At 41.2% G+C, this 27,151-nt stretch overlaps 1 protein-coding gene across 22 annotated transcripts in view; it reads right to left on the reverse strand.

Annotated features, from left to right (window-relative positions):
• Positions 1–27,151, reverse strand: part of ncor2 (nuclear receptor corepressor 2) — a 174,835-nt gene that overhangs the window by 82,614 nt on the left and 65,070 nt on the right. For all 22 annotated transcript variants that reach the window (XM_069182259.1, XM_069182248.1, XM_069182244.1 and 19 more), the window contains exons 5-8: positions 18,290–18,472; positions 10,254–10,367; positions 4,561–4,617; positions 1,793–1,845 (exon numbers count right to left, since the gene is read on the reverse strand). In XM_069182259.1, coding sequence (XP_069038360.1) covers positions 1,793–1,845; positions 4,561–4,617; positions 10,254–10,367; positions 18,290–18,472 — 407 coding nt within the window. The remainder of the gene's footprint in view (positions 1–1,792; positions 1,846–4,560; positions 4,618–10,253; positions 10,368–18,289; positions 18,473–27,151) is intronic.

Consider the following 27,151-nt stretch of genomic DNA (forward strand, 5'->3'; position numbering starts at 1 on the left):
TGGCGGTGCTGACCACCGGTCCAGTTGGATGATCAAGCACTGCTTCTGCACAGTGCTAAGGGCCACCCCTGGTGGCACTAGGTTTGACGAGACTCGGGGAAAGAGTGGTACTAGTGTCTTGGGGCTAAAAAAACAACAACCAATGTGTCACAATTTTACAATGTGTACAAAATCTACAATTGTCATCAAACAAAGAAAAACCTTTAACCCTATGCAGGACCTTATCAAAACAATGTTCACAGAAGGAGCTGGAAGACTTCGGGAAACATACGCGGTACACGGCACTCGTCAAACAAATATGGACTCTGGTGTTCAGCAGGCTGAAATTGTCTCGACCTTGGCGACTTGCTACAAACTCAAAAGGCAGCCAAGCATTTTGTGCCTAAGTGCGATAATTCTCACTTCTTCCAAATTCAGCTGTGCCAGACAGGCAGGATCAACTTTGCTTTGATCTCCTGCTTTGCAACCACAGCTGACACCTATAATGCCTTAAAACACATGGTGAACCATTACACTCAAGATGACTATGAGTCATGCAACACATCCATGCAAAAGAAGTCTCAGATTCTCATTCAAAATGTGCGTGTGATTGTATGCGCCCTTATGCACACAGAAGAAAACACTGCCCTTTACAATGACCTATCATGCTCAGCCTTACATCACACACTTTTCAAACTGGATCATCCCAGAAGCGGAACCCTTTCAGAGTTTTCAGTGCTTTGCATTTTTTCTCTTTCTAGATTAGAAACCAACAGTATCTATTGTTCAGGGTTAATTCAGGGTTATACAAAACAAATCCAATATTGTTGCTGCAGGTTGAGTTTTGAAAATGTGAAAAATAATGTCCCTTATTTTAGGGATTTATCATCTAAGTTTTATAAATTGCATGTAAATAAGCTGCAGATACCCAAACGTATGTAACAGCATTAATCACACTTTTATACCATATCAAATAAACTACTGTAATTTCACACATAACCTTACCCCAGTTTGCTTGCGTTAGCATAATTTAATATGACACCCGTGTTAAAGACACTAAGTTTAAATCTTCTCTCATTTATCACGACCAATCTTGCACAACGCAGTCAAGAAGCATTACTGAATTAACAATCCAATTTGCATACACTTGCATATAAATCAGCAGAAATGCTGGGTTCTATAACGTAGCATTTTTCCTCCCATCTCCAAAATCCAAAATACTTTTAATTAAATAAATCTACTACTAAAGTAAAATAGTTGCAATACAGACATGATAACCTGAAAAAAGTGGTTTATGGATTTACCAACCCACCCTTGAGAGCTGGAAAATCAAAACTCTAAAACTGGAATCATTAAAGATGTTTTCATTCTCTATTACAAGAAAAGGGTTTACCACAAGCTAATTTAAGCACAACTGACCCCTTGGCTAAGTAAAACAAACCTCAATAAGCAATTATTTATGTGGTTTGAAATGCTGTGGCGCTTCAGAATACATTAAAAAATAATTTTGTAATCTGGACACATACAACAGAACTCTAAGAGCATTTTGGCTTTCAGAAGGACTGTACAAAAAAGTCAAGCTGAATCACAGCAAGTGCTTTCGTTTATTGAAAAATAATTACACCCAAAACAGTAAAAAAAAGGTACTGTGCAGTGGGCATTTCGGGTATTTTTAGAAGCAACTGCTTAAAAGAAATTGACAGGATTCTAGTTCAGCTTTAGAAGATGAGAAATCAAAGAGCCAACATTTTCTGCGTACATCAAGCTGACCCCTAACCTGACATTGTGGATTATCACCACATACAGTACTTACATTTTTATGTTTTCATGGTACTGCTTGGTGTCTGAAGGCTGGTTGTAGAGTGGCTGGAAAAAATGAAAAGATGAAAGCATGAACAGAACAGTCAGACATTTCAAAGGGCATACTCTATGGATCTGAAAGAAGAAAGTTTGTTTTCATCACAAGAAGGTTGGGACGCATCTGTTCCCAAAAATGTTAGTTTCTCTTAGCGAGAACTGACATTTGTATTAAATGTCTATCCTACCTACCCAACTATCAATCTATTTGTGTGCTCATTCATCTTTTAAAATTTAAATCTAGTCTACTTCAGCAAATATAAAACTATAGCGCAATGAACTGAATGCTGTTAATAGATTTAAATTCCTTGTTTGTGGTTTTTGGATGATCAACTGAGAGATATCCTTGGGGAGAAAAAAGCTCTGTCACTATAATTCAGTCTGGAAAGACTTCAGACTTCAACAGCTTTCCAAGAAATCATTACAAAGCATCACAAGACACTGGAGACCGCTCCTTTGGGGGAACAATGAGTATCATTCTGGGAGCGTGGCCTGTACGCCAACAGGAAACGAAAAATATTTCTCCGAAATTGAATCTAGACATTAAGAAAAAAAAGGAGTAGTTCATACAAACTTGATAAAAATAAGTCACCCTATAACCACCATATCTGGCTGTGATATGAGCCAGTTTCCTTTGCAAAACAAAATATACACTAACATGACTCACATTTCACAGCTACTTCTCTCGACTGTCATTATGTCCCCAATACAGAGAGCTCTGTAGTAGCCTACGAGAATTTCCTGTTCATCTTCCTCCTTGGGTCTGTATAGTGTTTTTCTCTTTCCATGCGGAAGGAGAGTTCCACTTTGTCCACCAATGGGGCACTGTCCCAGCAGCCAACTTGCAGACAAAATTAAGGCTCAAGGAAGGAACGCGCTACAGTACATGAATGTGAGGAAGCATTATTAATCATTATGAGTGAGAAATCACTTCACCAGTTGAGAGAGCCTCACAGAGGACAGAGACTACCTACTGTATGACGTTATCAAAATGTTAGACTTAACAGCCCTCCTTTCTCAAACCAGGTTAATGGGATCTTTAAAGACCGTGTAATATGGACCAAGGCAGCATGCATAACCTCAGCTAAATCTACTGTGAACCTTAAGTTTTAATTGATTTTTATAAAAGTAAAACAACGGACAATTACTGCAACCATAAACGTTTATGTCAGTGTGCGGAATTGTCACATTTGTAAGTGAACTGCTTTTCTGTTGCAGGCAGCTGCTCAACGAGATCTTCGATTCAACAGCCTAACTTGTGAAGATAAAACCCTTTTTCTGGTTTGGGGTTTTGTTCCATTTAACACAGCCCCAAATTTGTTTTGTTTTTATACAACTGCGTTCCAAACTCTTCTATGCAGTTTACAAGTCAATGACAATGGTACCTCTGTGAATCATTAAGAGTTTCTAAAGATTCTTATCTAAAAACAAAGGAAAAAGGTCAATTTACAAATCGGATTTCTTCCGAATTCAATTCACCTTCTGGAAAGGTTTGTTTTGAGAGTACTAATAGTTCTTTTTCCCTCTTGCATTTGGACTGTATTTTTAACCCAAAAGGTTCCCATGGGGGAGGAAAGATCCATGTTGCTCACTACTGAGGTGTTGCTCCCACCTCAAAGGTACAAAAGATAACTTCCCAGTCAGACACAGAGTGCTGTGAAACTTCCAGAGATATCACTGACCATTGTGGAGCATAATCACTACTGCTCATTTCTTAGTGGCTTGAAAATAATAACATAAAACCGATACTGATAGCCCTACTTCTAGGGTTGCTTCTAAAGACAGCTATAAAAGGATATGGGAAGAACTGTCCCCTGCAAACATGCTGGGGATACACAAAGTCATTGTGGATTCCCACATCTGGATAAACACACAGACTGGCCGAGTGCTATTTTACATGCTAGATATGTTCACACAGGCTCAGTAAAGAATGGGAAAGCGCGAGGCATGTGATCCAGGGCAGAGCAGGGCAACCATGCATTCATCTGGCTTACCCCTCAATGTGTTATCTTGCAAGTCACGGGTCTAACCACAAGCAATATCACCAGCCTAGCTACTTACACTTCAGCAATCTCCGCCTGTTCAAACGGCCCCACATGGCCACAGTTTATGAAGCTCCAGTGTGGCTATAGTACAGTGGGACAAAACAATCTAAACCTCTCAAGTTGGCAATCTGCTCAAATATACTGTACCATGTCTGACCAACTTGAAAAAAGCTAAATGAATAATATACTTTTTTGGGTATTGCACTGTTAAAGAAAGATATACCAACCTCAAAAAGCTCTTCCTTTTTTAAGATAACATCTTTATAGCTCTAATGTCAGAGGCCATAATTAGTTCTTGGAGACCAGCACCAGCATATCAATCATCATTGTCATAATACTCCCAATTAAGCAACAATCAAGTGCCACACACCATGCAAACCACTGTCCTGGCACAACAAACCAGAAGTTGTACATCAATCAGAAAAAATGACAAAGCCTTCCTCTGGACAGCTCAATCTTATTTCATCAACCTCAACACCTCAGTAGCCCTTCCCCTGCCAGACTGTTCCAGAGTTTTCAGAGGGTTTTTTTTTTTTTGAGACTCTAAACCCACAGAGTAACTTCCTCCTCTCTACACACAGCAACTTGTGCTCATCTCAGCGAGACTGGAGTCAGAGTGAAACAGGGGGCCGGGCGAGTGTCCAGCACTTTCTCCCACAGAAAGAGACGCGCAACTCACCAGCTCCACGCGGGGACCCAAGCCTTCCAGGATGCGATGGGCTTCTTCTGCCTTTTTCTGCCCAGAATGAGGAGAAAAAAAAGACCAGAATCAGACAGTTATCACTACTTCTCCCCATTCGCACAGTGGTAGTACTGTGGCATTAAGAACATAATCCTGGACGTTAAATGCCGCTAATAATTTCACCTTAATCAGGGCTACTGTGTATTATGATTATAGCTTTAAACAGAAAGCACCCCTCTACACACACAGCCTAATGCAGAGAAAAGACTTGTCACCTTCAGAGTGAGTACTGAGACGAGACAGCACTGTAATTTACAGCCTCATCCGGTACAGACCTGCTGACAACACCGTCAGCGAGGAGGACAGAGGAGAAGCCCTCGTTTTCCCTTTGTGCTTTACAGCGTTTCCGCAGGTCAAAAACTCTCTCGCGCCAGATCTGAACGGACGAGCATCACATACGGTACTACCAGCACCTTCTCCTGTGTCTTTTTTTTTTATTTCAGCTCCCACAGCCTGGTACTGTCTCTCCCTCACCACCACTCTGTTCATTCATTCAGTCGCCTCCCCTCAGCGACAGCTGAATTCTCTTTCACTTTCCATCCCACTTCATTTCCTTCAATTACCTCAGCAGTATCAGACAGAGTGAGAGAGATAGCTGGAGAGCCCGTTCGAGAGAAGAGTGGGGGGAGTGCAGATTGAGCAAGCGAGTGAGAGAGAAATGCCCTTTTCTATTTTTCATCAGCCACTACCCCATGTGGTTTTGGTTCAAGTGCTAGGTCCCTCCTCGCTGCTCAGAACACCTTGAGCTCTGGAGACAAACAAGAGCAAGTGTCACAGACAGAACCACAGTTACTAATCAGTGCCAGCGCAGCCTACACAGGGTCATCGCTGGAGTTATTCTGAATAAAAGATGATTTCTGGTGGGGTTTTTTTTAACAACCCAGCTTTTTTTTTGTGCTAGAAATAGGACAGCCTCTTCCCTTTTCTCCTTCCAGCCCAACAACACATCGCTGCACTTTAAGGTCAGGGAAAAAGAGGAAGACCTTTTTTTCTTTAAAGAATCTCTTATACATTTTAACTCTGGTATGATCAAGGTCGGGTAAAGTTACAGGGATAGACAGGAGGGTAAAAGCATGGCAGTGCGCAGACAGGCGTAGTTCAGCACCATACCAAAAAGTGCATTTGATTAGGATGGGAAAAATCCTGGGAAAACATGGATTGTCCATTGCTCTTTACATTCAATCAATCATGATGTCAATTGCTGCATTCCATTGATTCTGTCTTTGGGCCACTGCTTTTTATCACTTATATTCTTCCTCTTGGTCAGATTACTCACAAACTTGGTCTTCAGTTCTATGGAGATGATATTCCGATTTAGGTTAAAACCTCTTCCCCCTCTGATCCCCTGCCTTTCTCACTTCTCTCGATGCGTGATGGCCGACATTAACATTTCTTGTAGCTAAATGGCGACAAAACTGAAATTTTACAGCAAATGTCAGCTGGAAAAGCTGGAGAGCTACACAGTAATTCACTTCTACATTCAACCATCAGCCGTTGTTATGCTCATTGCTCACCTGTCTTTTAAACCCCATGTGAAAAAATTGAATTAAGAGCTCAATACACACAGTGTCTTATGACTGTCATGAAGAATGGAGAAGGCTACGTCATGTTACTTTAGAAAGGCTTTCGCTTATTATTTACAATACAAATACACACAGACAGTATACACACCTGACTGCAACCACAAAGCACCAGTTTGGACATTTATTCAAAATCACACAAATCTTCATAGAGAAGTAGGAAGTAACCGGTTTGAAAAACTGTCAAATTCAGCGACGGAAGCAACACCCTGGTAATGTTTTGCCAAGCAACAAAGAGGCAGGAATTTGCACGGTATCACATTCCCGTAATAGAAAATATTTTCAGTTTTAAGGACATCATAAAAGTTCCAGCCTTACAGTAACAAGTCTCTTTCTCATCTGTTTCAGCAGTTCCTCAATGCAAGTTCTGCAGCTGCTGAATCCTTCTCCAACCTCTAATCTAATTCAAGCTCATTCAAACTCAGAGGATGTTTCTGCTTGGTATTTACAATATAAATACACACAGACCGTATAGACACCTGACTGCAACACACCAAGCACCAGCTCAGACATTTATTCAAAACCACACAAACCACGCAAATTATAGCACAAGTCTCCAAGACTGTTGACACCAGCGCTCTACTGCAAAGCCCGTTACAACGATTTAACAAAGGCCAGTTTGCTGGTGAAAAAATAGCTTTAGCCACAGTGCAAAATGTAATGCACAAACATCAGCTTAAAAAAACAGAGGAGGCTGCTATAATCAAATCCACAATAACGCTGATGTAAATGAACCCTGGTCGTAAGCTTGATGTGCATGCATTTCAGTAAATAGCCCATGCCAAAAAAACTGTTTAAGACATAGAAGTGATAGCGTGGCCCCCTTGTGGCCAGAAGTGCTCTTACTACTACAGCTGATTTTTTTTTTTGATGACTAACATTCTTAAGGCTGCTTGTCAGCCTCAGAGGAGATAATCTACGATCAGCATGTAAAAAAAGTATTAAAGAAATACAATCATCATACTCAACTTAAGAAAAGGTAACTAATGTATAACAAAATACAAGTATTCTAATGAAGTCACATAATACTGTTAAGAGAACAGACTTTGGCCTGCTTTTTCCAAGAGTGGGTTGTGGTTTGAATTCAGGATCATCTGTGGTTTTTGTGCATCTAATGCAGATTGTGTAGGGGTAATGCAAGTAAAGCTGAATATTGAATAATGAATCACACCATTGCACTTTCTGTATTTAATTCTCTAAAAATATTACATAAGATAAAAAAGTAACAAGTTTTCATGATTTTGGAAAGCTAAGGGACTGCTTGAAGAGGCTTTTTTACTCAGTTACTTCAAAGCAGATGTAGTACATGTGTAGTTCAAATCCTAGTCTGGCCAAGTCACTCTGAATAAGACCAACAGCTGATGAGCACTCGTCATAATCATTGTTATTATTAAGGTGTAACTCAACATACTGAACTACACTGATATAAATGGAGAACAAGAATTTGGACTGGTCAGGGAACTGTCCCACTATTTAAAGAAGATCAACACCTATCCTTATCATCCCCTCAGCATCCAATGAATGAGAAAAGTTGAGCCTACAGTAGGTCCAGATCAGTCATCGCCTGCTAGGGCACCTTATGACTTATGTGACACCCCGGCGCACAGAAACAGGCACACCACAACACACCTGTGCCCCCTCATAAAAAAAATAGTAACAGAACAGAAGCTCACAATGAATTGAGACCCTGTACCTATACATAACCACACTTGTTGGGGGAGCAGGGCATGCAGACTGGCTATTTCAGAGAAAAAGGAAAAAAAAAAAATGAATCAGAAGAGTCGGGCAAGATGCTTCCTTAAAATAGCGTGCATGTCTTGAAACAGCCACCCTCCCCTCAAGAAAAATAAAAACAAGGGCTCTGTAGATCGAAGACAGCCAGAGGCAAACGGCAGCACTATTCCCTGGAAAGCCTCCAGCGCCGTTCTGCAAATACTCCCAGAAGCTGCGCCGGGCTGAACCCTGTCTGGCCTGGTTTTATTTATAGAAGTGTGGAAACGGCTTGACGCGAGAGCGGAGCTGGCAGAGAGGCGAGGGTCGGCAAAGGGGGACGCGCGGATCTCCAGGACCGGGGGAAGGCCTGGGCAGGTCCGTTTTTCTCCCCGCACCAGCGTCTGTGCCGCAGTCCTTCAACAACAGCCATCCGTCTTCAACACCTTTGTCTCTCCAGACCGCCGTTCAGGAAGGGCCACCAAAGCCACCTGACCCCCCTGCTTCTGCTTCTAACGCCTCAGCTGAAGTCAATGTCCCAAACCTCCACCACCCTCCACTTCTGCGTCATTGTTTTGTCCAACCTGCCCCACGATCTCCATGGTGCCACCCACACAAGACGAGATGTACAGCTGCATATGTGAAGCTACCTGTCTTGGAAAAGACTGTTTGTGCAATGATCCCAAAACCTGTCCCCCATAAAATTCAACTCTGCAGCTGCTTCTATTCAAAGGCATTTGGTAATTAGAGTCCCTTATAAGAGCAATTAACCTATCACTTCCAGCAGCCCAGCACAATATACATTATCACACATTACCTTTTTTAATCACTCATTAGTGTTTTCTCTCTAATTCCCAGCTTAGCACAGAAAGGTGAACGACAATATGCTGCAATACCTCAGTTATCATATCCTCTGGGAATGAAACTCCATTATCATTAAACCGAATGATTTTGGAAACACATTTGGAAATTGCATGAAGGGTTTCCGAGGTAACCCTGCCTCGCGAACACAACCACTTGGGGTTCCCTTAAGCTATCGGAAGCAAATCAGCGAAGAGGGGGCGTAAGGCTACCATGTCTGCCCCCGTCAGGCATGAGGTTTGCCAGTCGGCTGTCACTCTTACTCAAGCTCCTCAGAAAGGAGCATGTATTTTATCCTGTGTTTGACAGCACTCCAGTAATTTTATCACCCCATTATGTCACCCAAACGACCAAAAAACAATACAGATCATAAGGCAGGTAAAGGCAGGAAAGTGAAGTAGCTTTTTCATTTGGGTTAGCGCATTCTATATATAAAAACCACTTTAAACCATTCATACAAAGTGAAGACTTCAGGCACACTTGACCTTAATTTCATTAGTGACACTTCAGTTAACTGAGGCATCATTACGCACGCACCATTCAAAGTGTGCAACGCGTGGCCATCCATTTCATCTCCCCTGTAACCCACAATGTTAGCATTGCTAAGAGGAGCATTGCACTGGAGAGAGCAGGAAGGTCACGCTCAGGGCCTCGGGTTTATCGGTATCCGATACTGTGTAGTTATGCAGCAAGCTCATGATGCTATGATGGCTGACCCCCAACAGCCCAACCCTGCCAGCCCATGCCCTTTGGCATGTCGGTACTTAAGGATCCTGGCTACAGCCAGCTTATGTCTTCACACCAGTTTAACATGAAACAGACTGCACTGATCCTCCTCGGGTCTCGGACCTGCTCCTCTTCCTACTAGGTTTTAATCAAGGAGTAACTGCAGCAACTCTGTTTAACATAGCACGATGAAGGCCAGCCAAACTCATAAGGGGACATCCCCTTGCGTTTGCAATGATGGCACTGATGACAGGCCCGCACTGGCACGGAACTTGGGGGCAGCTGACGTGGAACAGTGGCTGCACTGTGCTGTGCTTAAACCACCCCATGCATGCGAAACAGACTGCTGTTCAGACCCTGAATGGGAAGGCTCCTTCACCTTGCCGCCAGTGATGCATTTTAACATCAAGAGGTTTAACTGGCAAAGCAAAACCTCCAGAGGCCATGCGATGAGGTCAGATAACTTAGTTTGCATCACAAAGAGCAGTCTTTAACCCAGCGCTGATGCAGGGAAAGATTTCTATGCATTCAGGTGTTGGCCTTGATTTTCGGATGAGTTTTCCCTCCCCTTCTTCTCATACGGAGAGCGTTTTCAAAAGCCCCTTGGCTGACCAGAATTCTTTGTGCCTGTTTTTAAGTGCAGGCCTGTCAAATTTCCCCCTAATCTTTCCAGGTTTCCCCCCCCTTTGCCATTCTAAAAGTCCAGCGCTGTGCAGCTACGGATCAGACCGGGCCGCCCAGAGGTGTGCTCACCCGGTTCTCGTCGTAGATGATCTGGACCAAGCTCCGGTGCTTGGCCTCGCTGGGCGGAGGGGACAGAGGCCTTTCCGGCTCCTGCGGTTTGGCAGCTTCCTCCTCCAGCTGTTGCTGTTAGAAAAAATGATAAGAGCATAGCAGAACAGCGACGTTATTGAAGTTCCTTCAGTCCATTTTGTCCACATGCTGTCTGCTGCGCTATGAACTCCGCCCTGGAAGTGTTGGCATTCATTTTTTTTTTGTTCTGTATTATCTTGCAAAGGAAGGTAATCAATGGAGCTTAATGAGCTGATTGCTTTGGAATCTACAGAGAAAAGTCTTTACAGAGGCAATGCAAGGAGATATGGTAACATGCTAATGGGATTTGTTTTTTTAAAACATTTCCAGATATTAATATATTAACTGTATTATAGTAAGCTACAACAGCTCTTGAATCACCATTCACCGTTCCACTAATTGGACACAGACTATTTCCAGAAGCCTTTCTTATCCCAGGTCCAACATTACACAATACACGAAAGGCCTCTTCCATACAAGTCACAACATTTTTCTGGAAAGAAACACAAATTCGCTCTGCTTCGAGAACGTTTCCAAGGAAACCCCTCGTTTTCATCCACTGCTTAAACCTCCTTGTCAGCAGAGATGCTGGCTGAGAAGTGATAAAAGGCAAAAAAATTAATTATTTTAAATTGCTCTTAATTCCACAGGGCTCCATTAATTAAAGGGTTTCCATGGCATTATATAAACAAGCTTTAGTGACAAATATCTGAGATTGCCTTGCGTGAGCCTGGTGTTGCATGGTGAGCACATTTTTGCTAAATGAAAATTAATGTCTAGAAATAATGAATATTGTTTTAAACAAAGGCAATTCTTTAAGCCTTAATCATTCCTTATTACTGCACTGAACAATGCATACAGATTCATTCTGCTTTTTTAGTATTTTATCCCATTTTGGGGGAATTAACATTCCCGAAGAAATTCAAGAAGTCAAAGACCTTAATAAGCATTGCTTTATTCTTCAATTTGGACATGTTTAGCCACTACGTCGTTTGTTTCTTTTCATTAATTTAAGAAATGGTGTGAAAATAATTAAATGGTAAAGTGCCTCATATTGCAAATGACTTCTTCAAGGACATTTATACTGAACATTGTCATGTCTGTTTCCATCTACAACAACTAAAATGTAGTATCAAAATACTTTAGAAAAATCCACACTTCAGATGAAAATGAAAATGGAATTCATTTTGAAAAGGAATCAAAATGAATTCCATTTTATATGCAAATTATAAGCAAAAGAACTTTATATAAATTGACTACACAACAGATAGAGAATCAAAAAGAAGCTATTTCTTGCAATATCATGAAACACCACCTACTGTATAATACCACAGATTATCCACACAGTTTAGGAATGAACCTAAAGTATATTCAATTATATTGCTTCTATCTTTACAAATAAAGCAGTCTAGGACACTGTAGTATCTGCTTTCTAACTGATAACTTTGAGCTCTTTTTATTTCATCAGCCAGTCTTCACTATAGTAAGCAACTGCGCCTTTGAGGGGAAAAAAAGCAAGTAGTGTGAATAAGCATTAATAATTAAACAAATTGATAATAAATTACACATCATTAAAAGAGGGGGAACTTCCAATAGCTATCTTCTGCAGTGACGCAATGTAACAAGGTTTAATAGGGCTTAAATCTCATGGTGTAATAGCCTCCAATTAAAAATTACTGAGTGTTTTCCAACTCAGAAGTCACATGAAATATGAACTCTACATCAAAGGACACCTTCTCCTCTTTATAATGACAAACCGGACTGCAGTGTAGCCCTGAGAATAAACCACATCTCAGTATCTAATGAATGAAGGCAAAATGAAGGGCTTCACTTTCATTATGAGGATGAAAATAAAAGGGATTTAAAAACAGGGCTTTTTTGCCTAACTCGTAACACATGCTTTCCACTGACACATTCCTGCAATGACAAGATGTGTACTAAATGCAAAAAAGTAATATTTGCAATGGCCAAGTCTGATGGTTTTGACTATGTGCAAGATGCTATGTTTTTTGCATATAGATACAAAAAGGTCTTTCTCCATTCTACACTGCATGGCAATCTCTTCGCATCTGCAATTACACTGTAGTCAGTGGAGCAGAAGAACCACTGTGCATCTGGAAAGGTGCAGCTGAGCTTTTGGATGAGCTTTGGAATCTACTGGTTTCCTCATCTCTGCTGCTGTGTTCCAATGCTTTCCATGTTGTTGTCAAGGACTGCACCCACATACTGTACTGCATATGCACTCAGCTCTGGTAAAAGCCCACCATCTGTGGCTCATATCTATGGAAAGCAGGCTCTTAGATTCAATACCTGTAAAACACATTGACACAAAAAAAAGAATGTTTAATAATCCTGGCCATTCAGCCCATTTTATTCATCAGGTAATTAGCACCTGAGCTATTCACGAGACTTTAAGAAATTAGTGCAGACATCATAAAATCTAAGCAAGGCAGTACCCACCATCCCCCATGGTCTCCAGGCCAGAAGTGAAAGAACAGACCTGGTTAGGGATTTATTTTAACATACTGAACAGCTGCAATCTCTCGAATGCACTCCTGAATAAATGGACATTTCTTTCCCATGGTGCATCACAACTTTACCCCTGCCAAATAGTTGAGCACCTCACTCCTTTGGCCTCCAGGGGGAGGATGTGGCAGCCCTCCTATACCAACACACACTGTCAAAGACACCGGGACAAGGGAAACTGGGACTTAAAGAGAACTCCTCGTCTTTCGGCTTGGGCTAGCAAAGTTCAGACATGGATTAAAGCTCCACCTGAAGCACTTGCTGTTTCCTGAGGTTTAAAAGTATCAAAAATGTACAAATCCTGCTTTTCCAAGGAAGCTTCTATGCAGACTCAAGGTATACCGATTAGAACACTGTTAGTCAAGGCCTAAGCTGTGAGCTGACTTCTCGAACTCCTGCCCCTTCTCCATGTGCTTGAATCCATCACACCGAACGCCTGCCCAGGAACAGATGGCAGCAACTTGCTTCCTGAGCAAGGCCTCACAAAGGCACCCTCCCACTCCATGCGCAGCGAGCACGATCATGCAGGCAACACCACCTCAACTTGCTTGGATTAAATAAGTGATGTGCTAACCTGCCGCGAACTGCAGGAAAACAGTACTGAATCAGAACGATTAATAACATCCAACAGGTAGATGATGCATGTACAGTAGCACACACCCTGGTCACGATCAGTCTATTAAAACATCCACTACAAAACTTTTTTTGCCATACTCATCTATAGTACAGTATTATCTGCAAAACCATTTAAAAACCATTTAACCAACCCCTCAGGACTCTTATAAAAAAGCCCAGCTTTAAGAATTGACTAGTGTTTTATGACTACTAAGAAAATGCCAGGCAAGGATATGAACACAGTGCTCAGATGCCAAAATCCAACAAATTTTATGTTGATGGTTTTATGTTAAATTTAATTGTTTAGCTCACTGCTGCAGGCAGCTATCCAATTCATGATCCACAGCTAGGAGGACGTTCACTAATTTAACAAAATCATAAAAATTTACATTATACAGTCACAAAATCATTTAAATATTAATTCCAGGCAAGAAAATACATACTAGTGCTAAATTCTCTACAGTGGGGGGGTTAATTCAACTTGATGTAGAAAAGATTCCATTAATACGTTATTGAAAAGAAAAATGCCACAACTTTCTGGGAAATGTATTTATGGAAAGTTACAGAGTATATGACCTTAAAATGATAATAAAACATTAAGAGTTTGTGGAAAGGATTCCCCTCACTGGTCCTGCACTGGACAACACATCCATTTAGCTTGCAAAGAGTCTTTGAAACCGTGTGCTCCTGAACACAGCTTCAGGCACAAAGAACAGCTGGTCAAAAGCACAGGAATGTAAGGAATGGACACAATTTTGCTCAGCTAAGAGATATCCTCAAAGGGCAGCCAACGACTGGAGATCCTGAGGCAAGTAAGCTGTTTCTGCTCCCAAAGCCTGTATACTGTAACTATAAGCTGGTAGTCGCTTCACTGCCGAATAAAACATTCATTTTTGTGGACTGGACACAATGCTTACACAATAGGAATGGCCTTTGACCAGGTATCGACACACAGGGCGCAAGCAATCCTCTCCTGTTATCTACTACCCAGGGAAAAAAAATACAGTGTTTGCATAAAAAAAGGATGCATAACATACAGTCTTCATACACGTTAATTTGGGAGACGTCATTTTTTTTTTACTTATTAACTCAGTAATAGAAACACCTCAAGGAAATGATTTAATTTGAGCCAGGGGCAATACTTATTTGTTGGTTTAAACATACTGTGTCCATTACACGTCCTGAAGTTTCCATCAGTACAACATGAATTTGCTTCAGATTCCCATCACCCCTTCTGTCATAAAAATGCGCATACAGCTCGTAAGGAAACTCCTGTCGGTTTCCTGAAGCGCAGTTGTTCGCTGTTCGCCTGTCCTGTCTGAGGCCAATGATTTTCCATTTATAAATTAACTAATTTTGTGTTTAGCTACATTCACGTGTACTTTTCGTAGACACTACAGAACAGTAATATGTCAAAAACTAACTCGTACAAAACAAAACAACTGTAAGACCATACATTTCAGAGCTCAGGGATTTCAGAGTCACTTTTTAGTTGACAGATTTTTACGTGTGTGACTAAGGACTAGACTACAGATATTCAGGGACTGAATTCAAAACAGCTCTGAGCTCAGGTGAGCCAGGTATATCTGCATATTAATATTCGTTTTGCATACCACACCAGGTTTCAGGAAATATTTGAAAGATGTGGTAGAGATAGTGTGTGTTGTGTGTACAGCTGTGGGAACTCTTGCAGGGAGTTACACTAATGCAATAGTTTTATTACACACCAAGGGACCTGCAATTCTCTCTCTGACATTACAGGGGGTAGAATACCTCATTACAATGTCAAAACATGACGTTGTATTAAAAAAGGTGTACTCGTTGGTATACCCTGATTCCGGCACGCTACACCTCTGATTGTCATTTGGGAGGCAGCTGAAACATTGCAGTTCGAGACGCCATTTCAAAGGAGCTGCAGAAACGGGATCAAACCTATTATTAATCAGGCAACTCAATTTTCATTTACAATGAAGACCTGCATACTCCTTTACACAGCAGGGAATTTCCTAGTTTTCTGCTTCTCTCGTCATCAAGCATACCATCCCATTACGGTGTGTATAAAAACATAAGGAAGGACGCACATGACGGGAAACCAATCGTCCCATCAGGTTCATTTGGTCGTGCGGAATATAAGGATGCGAAGATCTCACACAGCCATTTCTTGAAGGAATCCCAAGTATCAGCTTCAACCACATGGTTGGATAGCTTGTTCCACACTCCCAAAACTCTTTGGGTAAAGAAATGTTCCCTAGCCTTGGTTTTAAATGCCCTTCCACATCGTTTCCACTTGCATCCTCTGGTTCATGTTTGTGATTTCGGATGTGTGAGCTAAAAGGGCTCGGCAAAGCACTGTCCTCTCCCATCCCTCAAACACATAAGAAAAGAGAAAACACGGCAGTCAAACTCGCATCTCCGCATCGGCAAAATACAGCCGCGCTGTAACCTAAATCCAGGCCTCTCTCCCAGAACTATTAAAATAAAGCTTTACCACACTTCTTAATTGCTCCAGATGTTTTAAAGCTTGGGGAGGCAGGGGGGGGAAGAAGGTAAATGCAGCTTAAAAAAAGAAGTTGTTTTATTTTATATGGTGCCACAGTCTTCTCCGAAATCCCTTGCTAAGCCCCACTTCTCCCTCCACCCCCCATCTCCTTCTGTACAAAATACAGGTGTCTTTGATTTATGAAACTGTGCAGTGAATTGCTGCCAAGTGTGGGAAGGAGGAATGGGAGTCAGGCCGTATACACCACTGGGAAGAAAAAAGCCCATTAATAAGAAAGTTGCTGCGGAATGCTGTTTTATAAAACATGACATGGCACACAGCCAACGGGGAGTCAGTTAGGAAAGAATTTGAGTGGTTTAACAGGCACAGAAAAAAACCTCAGTCGTAATTTCTTGCTCTTCTGGGAAGGTTTTATTTATGGAGTTATACATTTTTAACCTAGTTTTTAAAAGTCACTTTAATTGTCGTGTTCAGACGCAGTGCTCGGGCAGGGAAAAGAGCTATTATTCCAAATCACATTACCGCAATGCAGCGGCTCACGCCGAAATTCACACACTTCAAGACGGAAAGCCAAAGAAAATTATACTTTTCAAGAACTATTAGCCTCAGCTCCCGGGAGTGTTTTCTGAACTGCTGGCAAGGGAAGTAAACGTGGCAGTGTTAACCCAAGTCTCGGCAGGTTCCAAATCTTCCCGATTGCTCCACAGTACGTCTGTTTATCCAAGCGCCTCTAAGGTACTTGCACAACTAGGTGCAAGGAGCCAGATTTAAATTCTGACTTGCAGCACTTCCACAGCCTGATGTGCAAATCAAGTCAACAGCACATGTGGCCCACAGATTCACAGGAAGCAGAGCAGGTCTGTCAGGGTGACGGGGGAGAATGCACCTGGAGGTTGCTAATAGCCCTACCCCTCCACAGAATAAAACTGTAACTGGATACAAGAGCTGTGCAGCACCCACCTGGATCATTTGTAACACAGGTGCTGTTCTGACTGAAAGCAGGGCTAATAAAACTTGCTAGTGGACAATATGCTAGCTTCTATCCAAGAGAATTCCTTTTACTTTCAAATCTTGTGTCTTTTATACAACTACAACTGTCAAACTCTCATATTTGTTCTTGCATAACAGCCTCCTTTGTGCCTGCATTTTTGTACTAGAATGGAATTTCTTTGGTGAACTTGCTTAAAAATTGTGTTGCCTATAAAATGCTGTTCTTTGTAATCGCTTGTAATCTTAAAGACTTGTGAGCTTCTTCCAATTTACAGCATGGAACACTAAAACACTCGTTTGGCTCTCATTACAACTCTTCTTCTGCTATTTAAGTTCTATCTGAATCCATCTCAGCATGACTTGGGTAAGATGAGATTTATTGAGGTGATGTAAAAAGTGGAGTACACCAAGGATCTCTACTAGGACCACTGCTTTTTTAAATTTAGATCAATAATCTAGATTATGTAATAGTCAAGAAATTAGGTTTGAAGATCATACCAAATTAGGGGAATTATCAAACACCAAAAAAGCAACTACTTAAAGATTTAGATGAGATTCAAGACTTAGAAAACACTTGGTAGATGACAGTTAATGTATATACGTGCAGGGTTTTGCACACAGATAGCAAAAACAAATACAATGTGGGAGAAGCCAAGTTAAAAGAGGCTACCTATGAAAAAGACTTGTGTGTTTAAGTTGAGACACTGTTTACATCTTTTAAACAATGTGGGGAGGCAATTAAAAGGGCAAACAAAATATACATATATTTAAAGAGTGGAATTTAAATCTAAGAATGTTATGTTAAAACTGCATAAACACACAAGCAAGGCATCTTTTAGAATAATGTGCACCATTATGGTGACTACACTATAGAGAAAATATTGCTGCCCTGGAATCAGTCCAAATAACAACCAGATACAGTACATTATGTGGCTAAATGGAATTTTGTACACTAACAGGCAGAAGAAATTGAACCTTTTCAGTCTTCAAAAGAAGATTACGATGGGACCCAATTCAAGTATTTAAAATCCTCAAAGGCATTGACAAAGACGACCCAGAGGATTTCTTCAGGATGAATAGTGAAACAAACCAGAAGGCACAAGTCAAACGCATGGGGAGGTGCATTTAAAGCCTAGAACACCCAGATAAAAGGGCTGAATGAAATCCCTGATTTAATTAACTTATTACCAAATTGGCCATATGGGCTGAACGGCTTCGTTTTGTTCGTAACCTCTACACAGTCGGCATGTTAGAATAAACTACAGTATAGAAGAAAGACAGAGAATTAACCAGGGAACAGAAAGTAGGGGCGTTCTAGGAAATGGAACTGCACTATAGCACCAACCTGTTTTTTTCTAAGTTTGCAGATCTGCTGCTCCACCATAGTGATCTCTCGATCCACTCGGTCCATGTTTTGGATCAGCTCCTCCTTGGAGAATCTGGCTGGTACCAGATCAAGTTCACCGTCCATCTGGGCTGGACTCACAGGGGAGATGGGCTCCAGTTTCCCAATTGTACTGTTCCTCTCCTAGAAAACAACAAAAAAAGGTTGATTGGAAACTTCAGAGATTCACAGTCATTGCTCAGCAAGCCTGTGAGGCTGTCTACAGCACAGTAAACTACGAGAGGTTGTGAAAATGATTACACAGCACATGGTACTTGTGCAACCAAACCTTGGATGCATTGCAGACTGCTTCTCCCAATTGCAAAATAGGACAAAGACATTATTATGGCAAAGAGAAGCTTCTTGTAAGAAGAGGTTAGAAGTACTAGAGACGACTCTTCAAAAACAAAAAGGAATCAACCCCCAGCAAAAGCAAGAGCAAGAGTAAACGGTTTCCTTATGGCTGTTGGGTTGTTTTCCCCTCTGACACCTTCTATAAATATAAATCTTTTACGTGATGGCCACCAACCCGAAACAGAACTCTAGGACAAGCTTTCGTCAAACATTTCTTAGGTGAGCAAGATACCCATGTTCCTGAATGGAGAACCATGACTGAAAGCTGTTCTTCCCTACAGACAAACGTACAATAAAGATCAGTGCTTCAGGACAAGGGCAGGCTAATGACAGTGATCATTCAAAAAAATTCACATATGAATCAATAAATCCTCCAACTGTGCCCGAGCGAGACATTTCTTCACAATGTTCAAGGACAGCTTTCATAAGCCACTGTATACACTTTTGCGAACAACAAATATTCAGCTTTAATTCACTTTGACTAATAATTAAACATGTTATAGCTGTACCACTTATTCGATTTTGCAAAAAAAGTATTATTTTCTTTGTACATGTATGCCTACTATAATTAACTCCAGCAAAGGAGATGCCTTCATATGCACCCAAATACAAGCGCAGACGCATATAAATCAAATAAATGTTGATAAAACACACAAATAAAATTTTGTTGGAAGGTGGTTCACTGTAGGTCAAGCAGGCCTAACAAAAAATTGCATGAATCAATTTCAATTTCAACACAAACCCTTGATTCCATATTGTGGTCCAGACCACATCAAATGAGCAAAGAAAATTTATGACAACTTGTTAATTAAATTCATGCAAATTTACTTAAATTAAATAAAAGCTTCCATGTTTGCATGCAGCTCAATCATCAGATGAAATGCTAGCACTGAGCAAGCACATATTCCTTCTGACTTGGAGGCGATTAAGTTTAGATCCTGAAGCAAGCACAGACACCACAGAACCTGTGGCTCCTACTGTACTGCAGCAAGGTCAGACTGTATGTCGTTAAAGGAACCAGAATGCTTACAATATTACTACAGTATCTGAGACCTGAAAACATACAGCAGGACAGCACAAGCAGTGTAAAACCTCTCAAATCAGGAAAACAATCTCTGGCTTGAATTCAAAGGCAGGCTTACCCACCCCAAGAAACCAGGGCTCTGCGGATCTCTCCCAGTGGGGATGTGCTAGGTGGGCACTGTCATTCACTTCCTCCTGCAGGCTGTGGCCCAGGAACGCACCCCTTTCTCTCAGAGCCTCTTCTCGACTCACCCAGAATCACACTGCAGCTCCCTACACTGTTGTCCCGCCCCACAAACCCACCACCGAAGCCTGCCCGGCTCTCACAGCGGAGCCGGTTGAAAAGCATCACGTTTCAAATTTCGACGCCATTTTCCACAAGCTATGATGGTCAACAAAAGCCTGCATTTTAATGGATGTGCTTCAGACTCAAAAACAAAAATAGGATACATTTAAATTCTGATTAAATTCAAAACAGCTCCTGCCTGCCCATGCTTCCCCCCTGTATCTTTAGGGGTAAAAGTTTGACAGAAGTTGCGTTTGCTGACCTTAACTGAAGTCCAGTTAGGTGCGAGGTGAATAGTTTTTTTTTTGGGGGGGAATCAGGAGCATACTGTGGTAATTCTAGCCCCACAGGAAGCCTATCCTCTAAATGTCAAGGGGAAAGTCATTTTATGCCAATATCAGAGACAGAAGGGTGTGCAAGTATCGCCTGTCTTTTACAAAAAGCCCAAGCCCTGTCATGCAGCATTAATGGCCTGTACTCGGAGAAACTTGTTGAAGGACAAGCAGTAGGTCAAAGCACAGACCGTGGTCTGTGAAAACCTACGTGTCCATTAAGCACAAGAAGAGAGACAGTTTTACAGTATAACTGTGACCCGGTTAAGCTATGCTTCATATTATGTTTCTAACAGCTAAAAACATTACCAAGTTACCTATATAAAGTTTCACTGGATCCTTCTGTGCTATAAAAGCTGACATTACTTACACATTACCAGGATGCAGGATTTACTGTGCACATACACATTACATAAAGTAAATTCCTTAATCCTGATGAAACTATAGAAAAAGAAAAAAACTATATAATGGAAGGATTAACAGATTAGATTGTGTGATTTGATTAAAACAATTCTAAAAATGTTGTACTGTGATCGTCAAACCATTACACAAAGCAAAAGCACATTCATCACGATTAAAGTCCAGAAAACACGAGGATCACATTCACGCCCCTGTAGTTAGTGTTTTGTAAATCTTCCCCTGGCAGGGATTACACATTCTGGCACATCTGAGGAAGGATTCCTCCAGGCAGAACTTCTCCAGGTTTTTTGGGTAATCTCACACACACAGAGTGTATATTATCTAGATTTATGTATTTCAACAAAAAATACTTTTAGTGTACACACTGTACATTTTGGGGAAACAAACCACTCTTCATTTCTGGAATTCATGTTATAAACGCTCGTCTTGCGTGAAAAAAAACAACACAAGGGCTTTCAGAGGTAAATAATTACACTTTTAAAAACCAACTGGTTTGCAAGATCTCAGCAATCTAATATCGCAATTGGTACATTTTTTATATTAAACAGAGAAAAGATCATTGTATATCAGGACTCATCTACTGTATGTGCATGTATAATTTTAATTGTACTGGTTTTAAAATGTCAGGGCTGAAGGGCCAGTGTTAGGGGGTGTTCAAAGGTTGTCACTTTAAGAGACCTTTAAGAATATAAGAAAGGTTACAAATGAGAACAGACCAGCCTGTTTGGTATTTTATAGCCAATTGATCTCAGAATCTCATCAAACTGTTTCTTGAAGGAAACCAGGGCATCAACTTCAACAACACAGCTGAGTAGCCTGTTCCAGACTCCAGCATCAGAATTCTTACTCTCCAATACTGCTTTCATTTCTCAATGTGTACAAATCCCAGTTATACAGAGGAGGACAAACTATGCAGGATCATGTCAAGGTTATACATTCCGGCTTTCAAAAAAATACTAACAGTTCCACGTTAAAAAGTATTGAAATTAAAGCTCACACAGTTTTCATGAGGCTTCACAAAGTCTGAAAAATAAGGGCAGTTTTAATTGCATTTTTTTTTATTTCTTTAATGGCTCGAGCTCTCCTTTATCTGTGGAGTAACCTAGTTAATGTGCATGCTTGCCCAGAGCCAGAGCAAAGATGATAAACACAGAGAGAGTGTCTCAGAGGAGCAGCAAGCCTGTCACATGTCTAACTTCAAGAAAAGGCCCAAGGACACTGCCACTCACTTGCAACCTTCAGAAAGTTACAGGCAAAGCCTTATCCAATCACATGTAAGCAATCTGACATTTGTGTGGTTATGACTGTTGACAAAAAAACAAACATTTAATTACTAAATGAGTGATTAAATGTTCAAATTTAGCCATGTTCCGGTGTATTAGATAAGGGTAGATAAACCCGGAGGACACCTTGTTTGACTAAAATGAATAGAGAGCTCTTGGTGATTTGGGGCTCTTCATCAGAAGCACTGTTCTAAAAATGTCCTGGAAACTACGTGGTAATTAATTTCTCCTACTCCCACAAAAAAACAACCTGATACTGATTTTTTACAACTGGACCACTGAGCTGCAGTCCCTTCTGTATCAGGCATGAAGCTCTTCCTTAATTACACCGGTGCCAGGGAATTAAGGCCTGGTGTTTTTCTTAAACTTGATTCTTCGTAGTATTGGTTTTCAAGAGATAAGCATTTAGTGAATGCTTTGCCAAAATCGTTTCATATGTACAGTGCTGTGGGCCTCTTCTGTGGTTAGAGGGATTTTTTAAAATTATAGTTGCTAGTAACGTGTATAATTCAGCCCTGTCTCTCATGGTAGAATCATTCATATGTCAGCGGCATATAGAAATGTTACGGAAGAAAAAAAAACCTTATTATCAGATGCCAGAATATAGAGAATCTGGCTCTGTTAAGGAACTGAGAAAACAGCCTACCCATCACTCTCACGGACTGTCGTTTTTTCTGTTAATTGCGCTGCAGTGCTCTCATGTGCCAAACAAGATTAAGCTGACCGAATCCAGACCTCTGACAATGATCTTTATTTATGTTTCCCCAGCAGTGTCGTTCCCCTAGATATATATATACTGTACGACTGGCTACCAAGAAGAAAGGAGGGTAGGAGTGGGAGGAGCTGAGACAGAAAAGGGGCATTAAATTATTATCCTTGTTAGTGATTTTCAGAAGCTGGGTAAGAAAAGGAAACGCGTATTTCACATGCCTTGCTTATAATAACAAATCCAAAGAATATCAAGTGATTGTCAATGCGATCAGGGATCAAAATAACTGATGTTTCAGGCAGCTCAGTAGTCCCTGACGAAACCAGAATGGCAGACAGGGAACCGCAGTCTTGATTGCTAGACTCCTGTCAGGACCAAACAGGCCATCATGCTGATTGGAATCATTTTTGATTTGTATTGACTTTTCAGCGCTTTTTTTTTTTTACAGTATGGCAGCACTGCCATTGATTATACATTGGGATTGGAAAGCAAAGCACTACTGCTTTAATTTACAAACTACCACAAAATACCCTTAGCAGGTCTTTATTTAAAAAATGTCCTTTTAAAAACTGTACGGCTCAGTAATCAGAATGACAAGACAGCCCTCTTGAGACACGTTCACCAAAAACAATTTATTCCAAACAAATCACTTAATGTGCTGTAGCTCTGTAGTAAAAACCAAAATCTGTTCAACATGAAAATAATTGGAATGGAACACAAGCTTCATAAGGCCTTTTTTATATATATATAGTCTGAACGGCAAGCTCTTTCTATACACAGGAAACTCTTTTATTCCAGAATCCCCTTACAGAGGAAATATTTTCAACATCTTTTGTTTGAAGGAACCATGCTGCTGGCTTTATCCAGCTCTTTTTGATGGATATGTCATGTTTCCCTCCCTTAGCTGGATGTGGGCCTGATGATATAACTTGGTTATTTTTTGTGTTTGTTTAAGCCTCAATAACAGATCTTTCCCAAGACAAGGAGGACCCCTCTGGTTGTATCCCCAAGGCTTCCAGGAGAGCAGGAAGTTGGTCCTCGAACCCCACTCCGTTTCCAGTGTTACATTTCAATCTTTGCCAGACACAGGAAAACTGTTATTACAGTCAGCAAAGGTAAACGAAAATAAACTCTCATCCTTGTTGCGATTGGCAAATCCAGAGCAACCCGATACACGGCAAGATTGAAAAAAATAAAAGACCAAGGCACACACATACTCCAGCAATGCAAGCTTTAAACATTTCAAAGATAACACTGTAGTCGTGTCTGCCAGTATATAAAGGGAAGTGGAACTGCTTCTTCTACCAGAGAATTCTCTCGGGACTCAGATGATCCTTCAGTGTCTAGACCTCCCACTAATTTCACTCTGTGTCAACAGCTTTTTCCTGATGCCAATTCCTCTGAAGCAGTTATGTCTCCAAGATTTAGGCACGATATTTGTATGCTCTTGCCGGGTGTGGAGTTTTTTTTGCATGCTTAAGCTTTATATCCATTTGTTTGGCTAGTAACCGCCCACAGCATTCTGTGTGAATTACATTAAACTGCTGTTGAGTGTCTTTGAAAAATGCTGTATTGGAACATCAGATTACTTTTTAAAAGGCCAAGGCAAAGAATAAACAGCATTTAAGAACGGATCTGCAAGTCCATAATAGTTCCTATCTTGTTTTGATTTCTTTCTGAAACAGAAAAAGACAGCCTAACCCTAATTCTAACATGATGAGGAGCCTTTACTGTACATAGTTTCTTGTTCTGATGGGTTTTATCACAAAAGGCATTGTTTATACAAGCTGAAAGTGTTCACTGCTCCTTTACTAGGAGTGTGGCAGTAGTGGCAGAACTCAATCTGTAACCAAAAATAAGTAAAGTCAGGAGACAGGCCACACACAGGCTTATCTGATCCTCAAATAATGATCAAGCAAAATATGGCCACCAGACATTACAAAAAACAAACATGCCATCCACACTCCACACATGATGCATTAGTTTGTGTCCACTGCAGTCTGTAGAAAGCGTGTCCATCATATTTCCAAATAGCGAAGAGAGCTCTGTTTGAAATAAACAGCACCTCCAGTGGTGATGCAAGAAGGGTTTAAAGAACTACTGGTGATGACTGCCAATACTGGTTCTGCGTTCTATAAGAGCACATTGAAGAAAAACGGCCAAGAAAATGTACTTATTGAATACTGGCATACAGTATTACTAAGGCTTTGTGATTTTCCTGCATTGTAGTTGAACACTACCCGAGCTCAGAGGGAAAACACAAACGTGTGTGTATCACCAGCCCATGGATTCAGAATCTGGCCTTGCAATAAGTTTCAAATTTCCAATGCTAAGGCCAAGCATAACAGACATCTTCCCTTTTGCGCGCATGAGTGTGTGTGTGTATGACAGCACATCCTCCTCCTTCACAGCCCTTCATGAAGAAAACAACCTGGAACACTGGGAACCTACAGAGGCCATCTGCACAAAGAAGGCTGCTTGCAATTGCATCAATGCACAGAGAAAGACAATGCTGATGAACTGGGCGTTTCTACAACACAAGTGCCTGCCAGGGTGTGTTTTTATGAAGGTCATAAATCTTCTCTGTGGCTCTCGTGGCTCCACACACCAGACTGAGCATCTGGTATCAAGCCCCAGCACTTCCAGGCTTGTTTTGCTCAGGCTCGCCACTGCTAGGCTGAATAAAACCCTGAAGTTACACACAAAATAAACACAGAGGTTGACTTTAGAAGTGGAGATATGTTGGAACACATGTATTTTTCTACCCCCCCCAAAAAAAAACCCTGAAAGCACTTCCAGTCTGCAGCAATCAAGGAATGGCAGAAACACAAGCTTGACACACAAGAGTGAGCGAACAACAAGCACAGATAAGGCACCTTGACGGAGTTTTGAACATGCTTACACTGTCAGCAAGAAAAGGGCAATTTGATCCACGGAAATCGACTACATCTGTATCTCTCTCAGCTGCACCCAGTAGACACCATTCGGGCTGTACGATGTGAATCGCAGTTTAAACTGACAAACCATCAGGACTGTACTTCAACGACAGCCCACACTGTATAAATCATTCCATGAAAAAGATGCCTCTTATCTTTAACTGTGAAGTGCTGTAGCGGAGTATCTGGGGTGCAGTATCATACCTCTGTATTTCTCCTTCCATCACTCTCGGGGAATACTACTGCACTGGAGTGATACATTTTTAACAGGGTCAAGAGAATGGCTCACAAAAAGAGACAAATTTCATGTATGATTCATTAACGTATTGATTCATGCAGTTTTAAGCCTTTCGCAGCAATATCTAGGTCATAAAAAAATCCCAATTCTCCCAAATTACTTACATTCATTAGAAAACCGAGTTACCTATTTGTCAGGGTAGCTGGTGACAACAGACAAGAGCCCTAACAAATGACAAAGCCACACAGCAGCAGCAGCAGGTTTTGTTTCTAAGCTGCCTTCTCCTCAAGAGCACACACTGGGTTTTTTTACTGGGCTGCAGCAGGAGAGCAAACCGGCCAACCTGATGAACCATCTTCAAGTTAGACGGCGAAGTCAAAAGCTGCATACCGCTCCTCTGGAGAGAGGAGTCTCCCCTGACAGGTGAGCAGTTCCCCCTCTCCTTCTGTGAAAAAAGTCGGGTCTGGAGGCTTCCACACCAAGATTGTCCAACACCTACGGCTGGGGGGAATGAAAGCACATTGTGGGCAGAGGGGAGCTGGAAAGCTAGCACTGCTAAACATTAAATTAACCTTACTTTTAACATAGCATCCTCAGCAGCAAAGGCAACACCTAGAGCAGGGGTTCTTAATCCTGGTCCTTTTCATTCCAGCCCAGCTTTAATATTTAAACAAAACCTTAAATCGAACTACAAGTGGCTTGAATGGACTATTTGCCATTGGGATCTTATTTTACGTTTACAATCGTTAAAAGGTAATGTCAAACAAATTCAAGAGCTGAAAACAGTCGAACAGTTCCTATTAATTCTAGAATTAAGTCAATTAATACTTATTAATTACTTGTGCAAATGAGAGCTCGGCTGGGGAAAAAAAAATCAACCGCAGAGTGGTCCAGGACCAGCACTGGAAACCACTGCTTCCTGTCAGAACACAAGACCTGAGAAACAGAGCAAGCCCCACACACACAATTTTCCTCAAACCGGTGTCTGTTGTAGTCCACAGTACAGTGAAATTAACTGACTGTGAAGCCTGACAGATACATTCAATCAAAAGAACACCAGAACCAAGAAAAGTTTTTTTTTAAGTACTTGTTTGAAAGTACTTGTGTTTTTTTTAATCGTTTCTATAGGCAGGAGAGCATGGAAGATGAGAGCTGGTGTCAGAAGCTTTTCACATCGACCAGAGAGACAGAAAACTAAGGGGGGTTTCAGTGTTATATGATACTGGAACATTGCAGTGTGAA

This window comes from Lepisosteus oculatus, chromosome 22 (assembly GCF_040954835.1).
Source record: "Lepisosteus oculatus isolate fLepOcu1 chromosome 22, fLepOcu1.hap2, whole genome shotgun sequence".
NCBI lineage: Eukaryota > Metazoa > Chordata > Actinopteri > Semionotiformes > Lepisosteidae > Lepisosteus > Lepisosteus oculatus.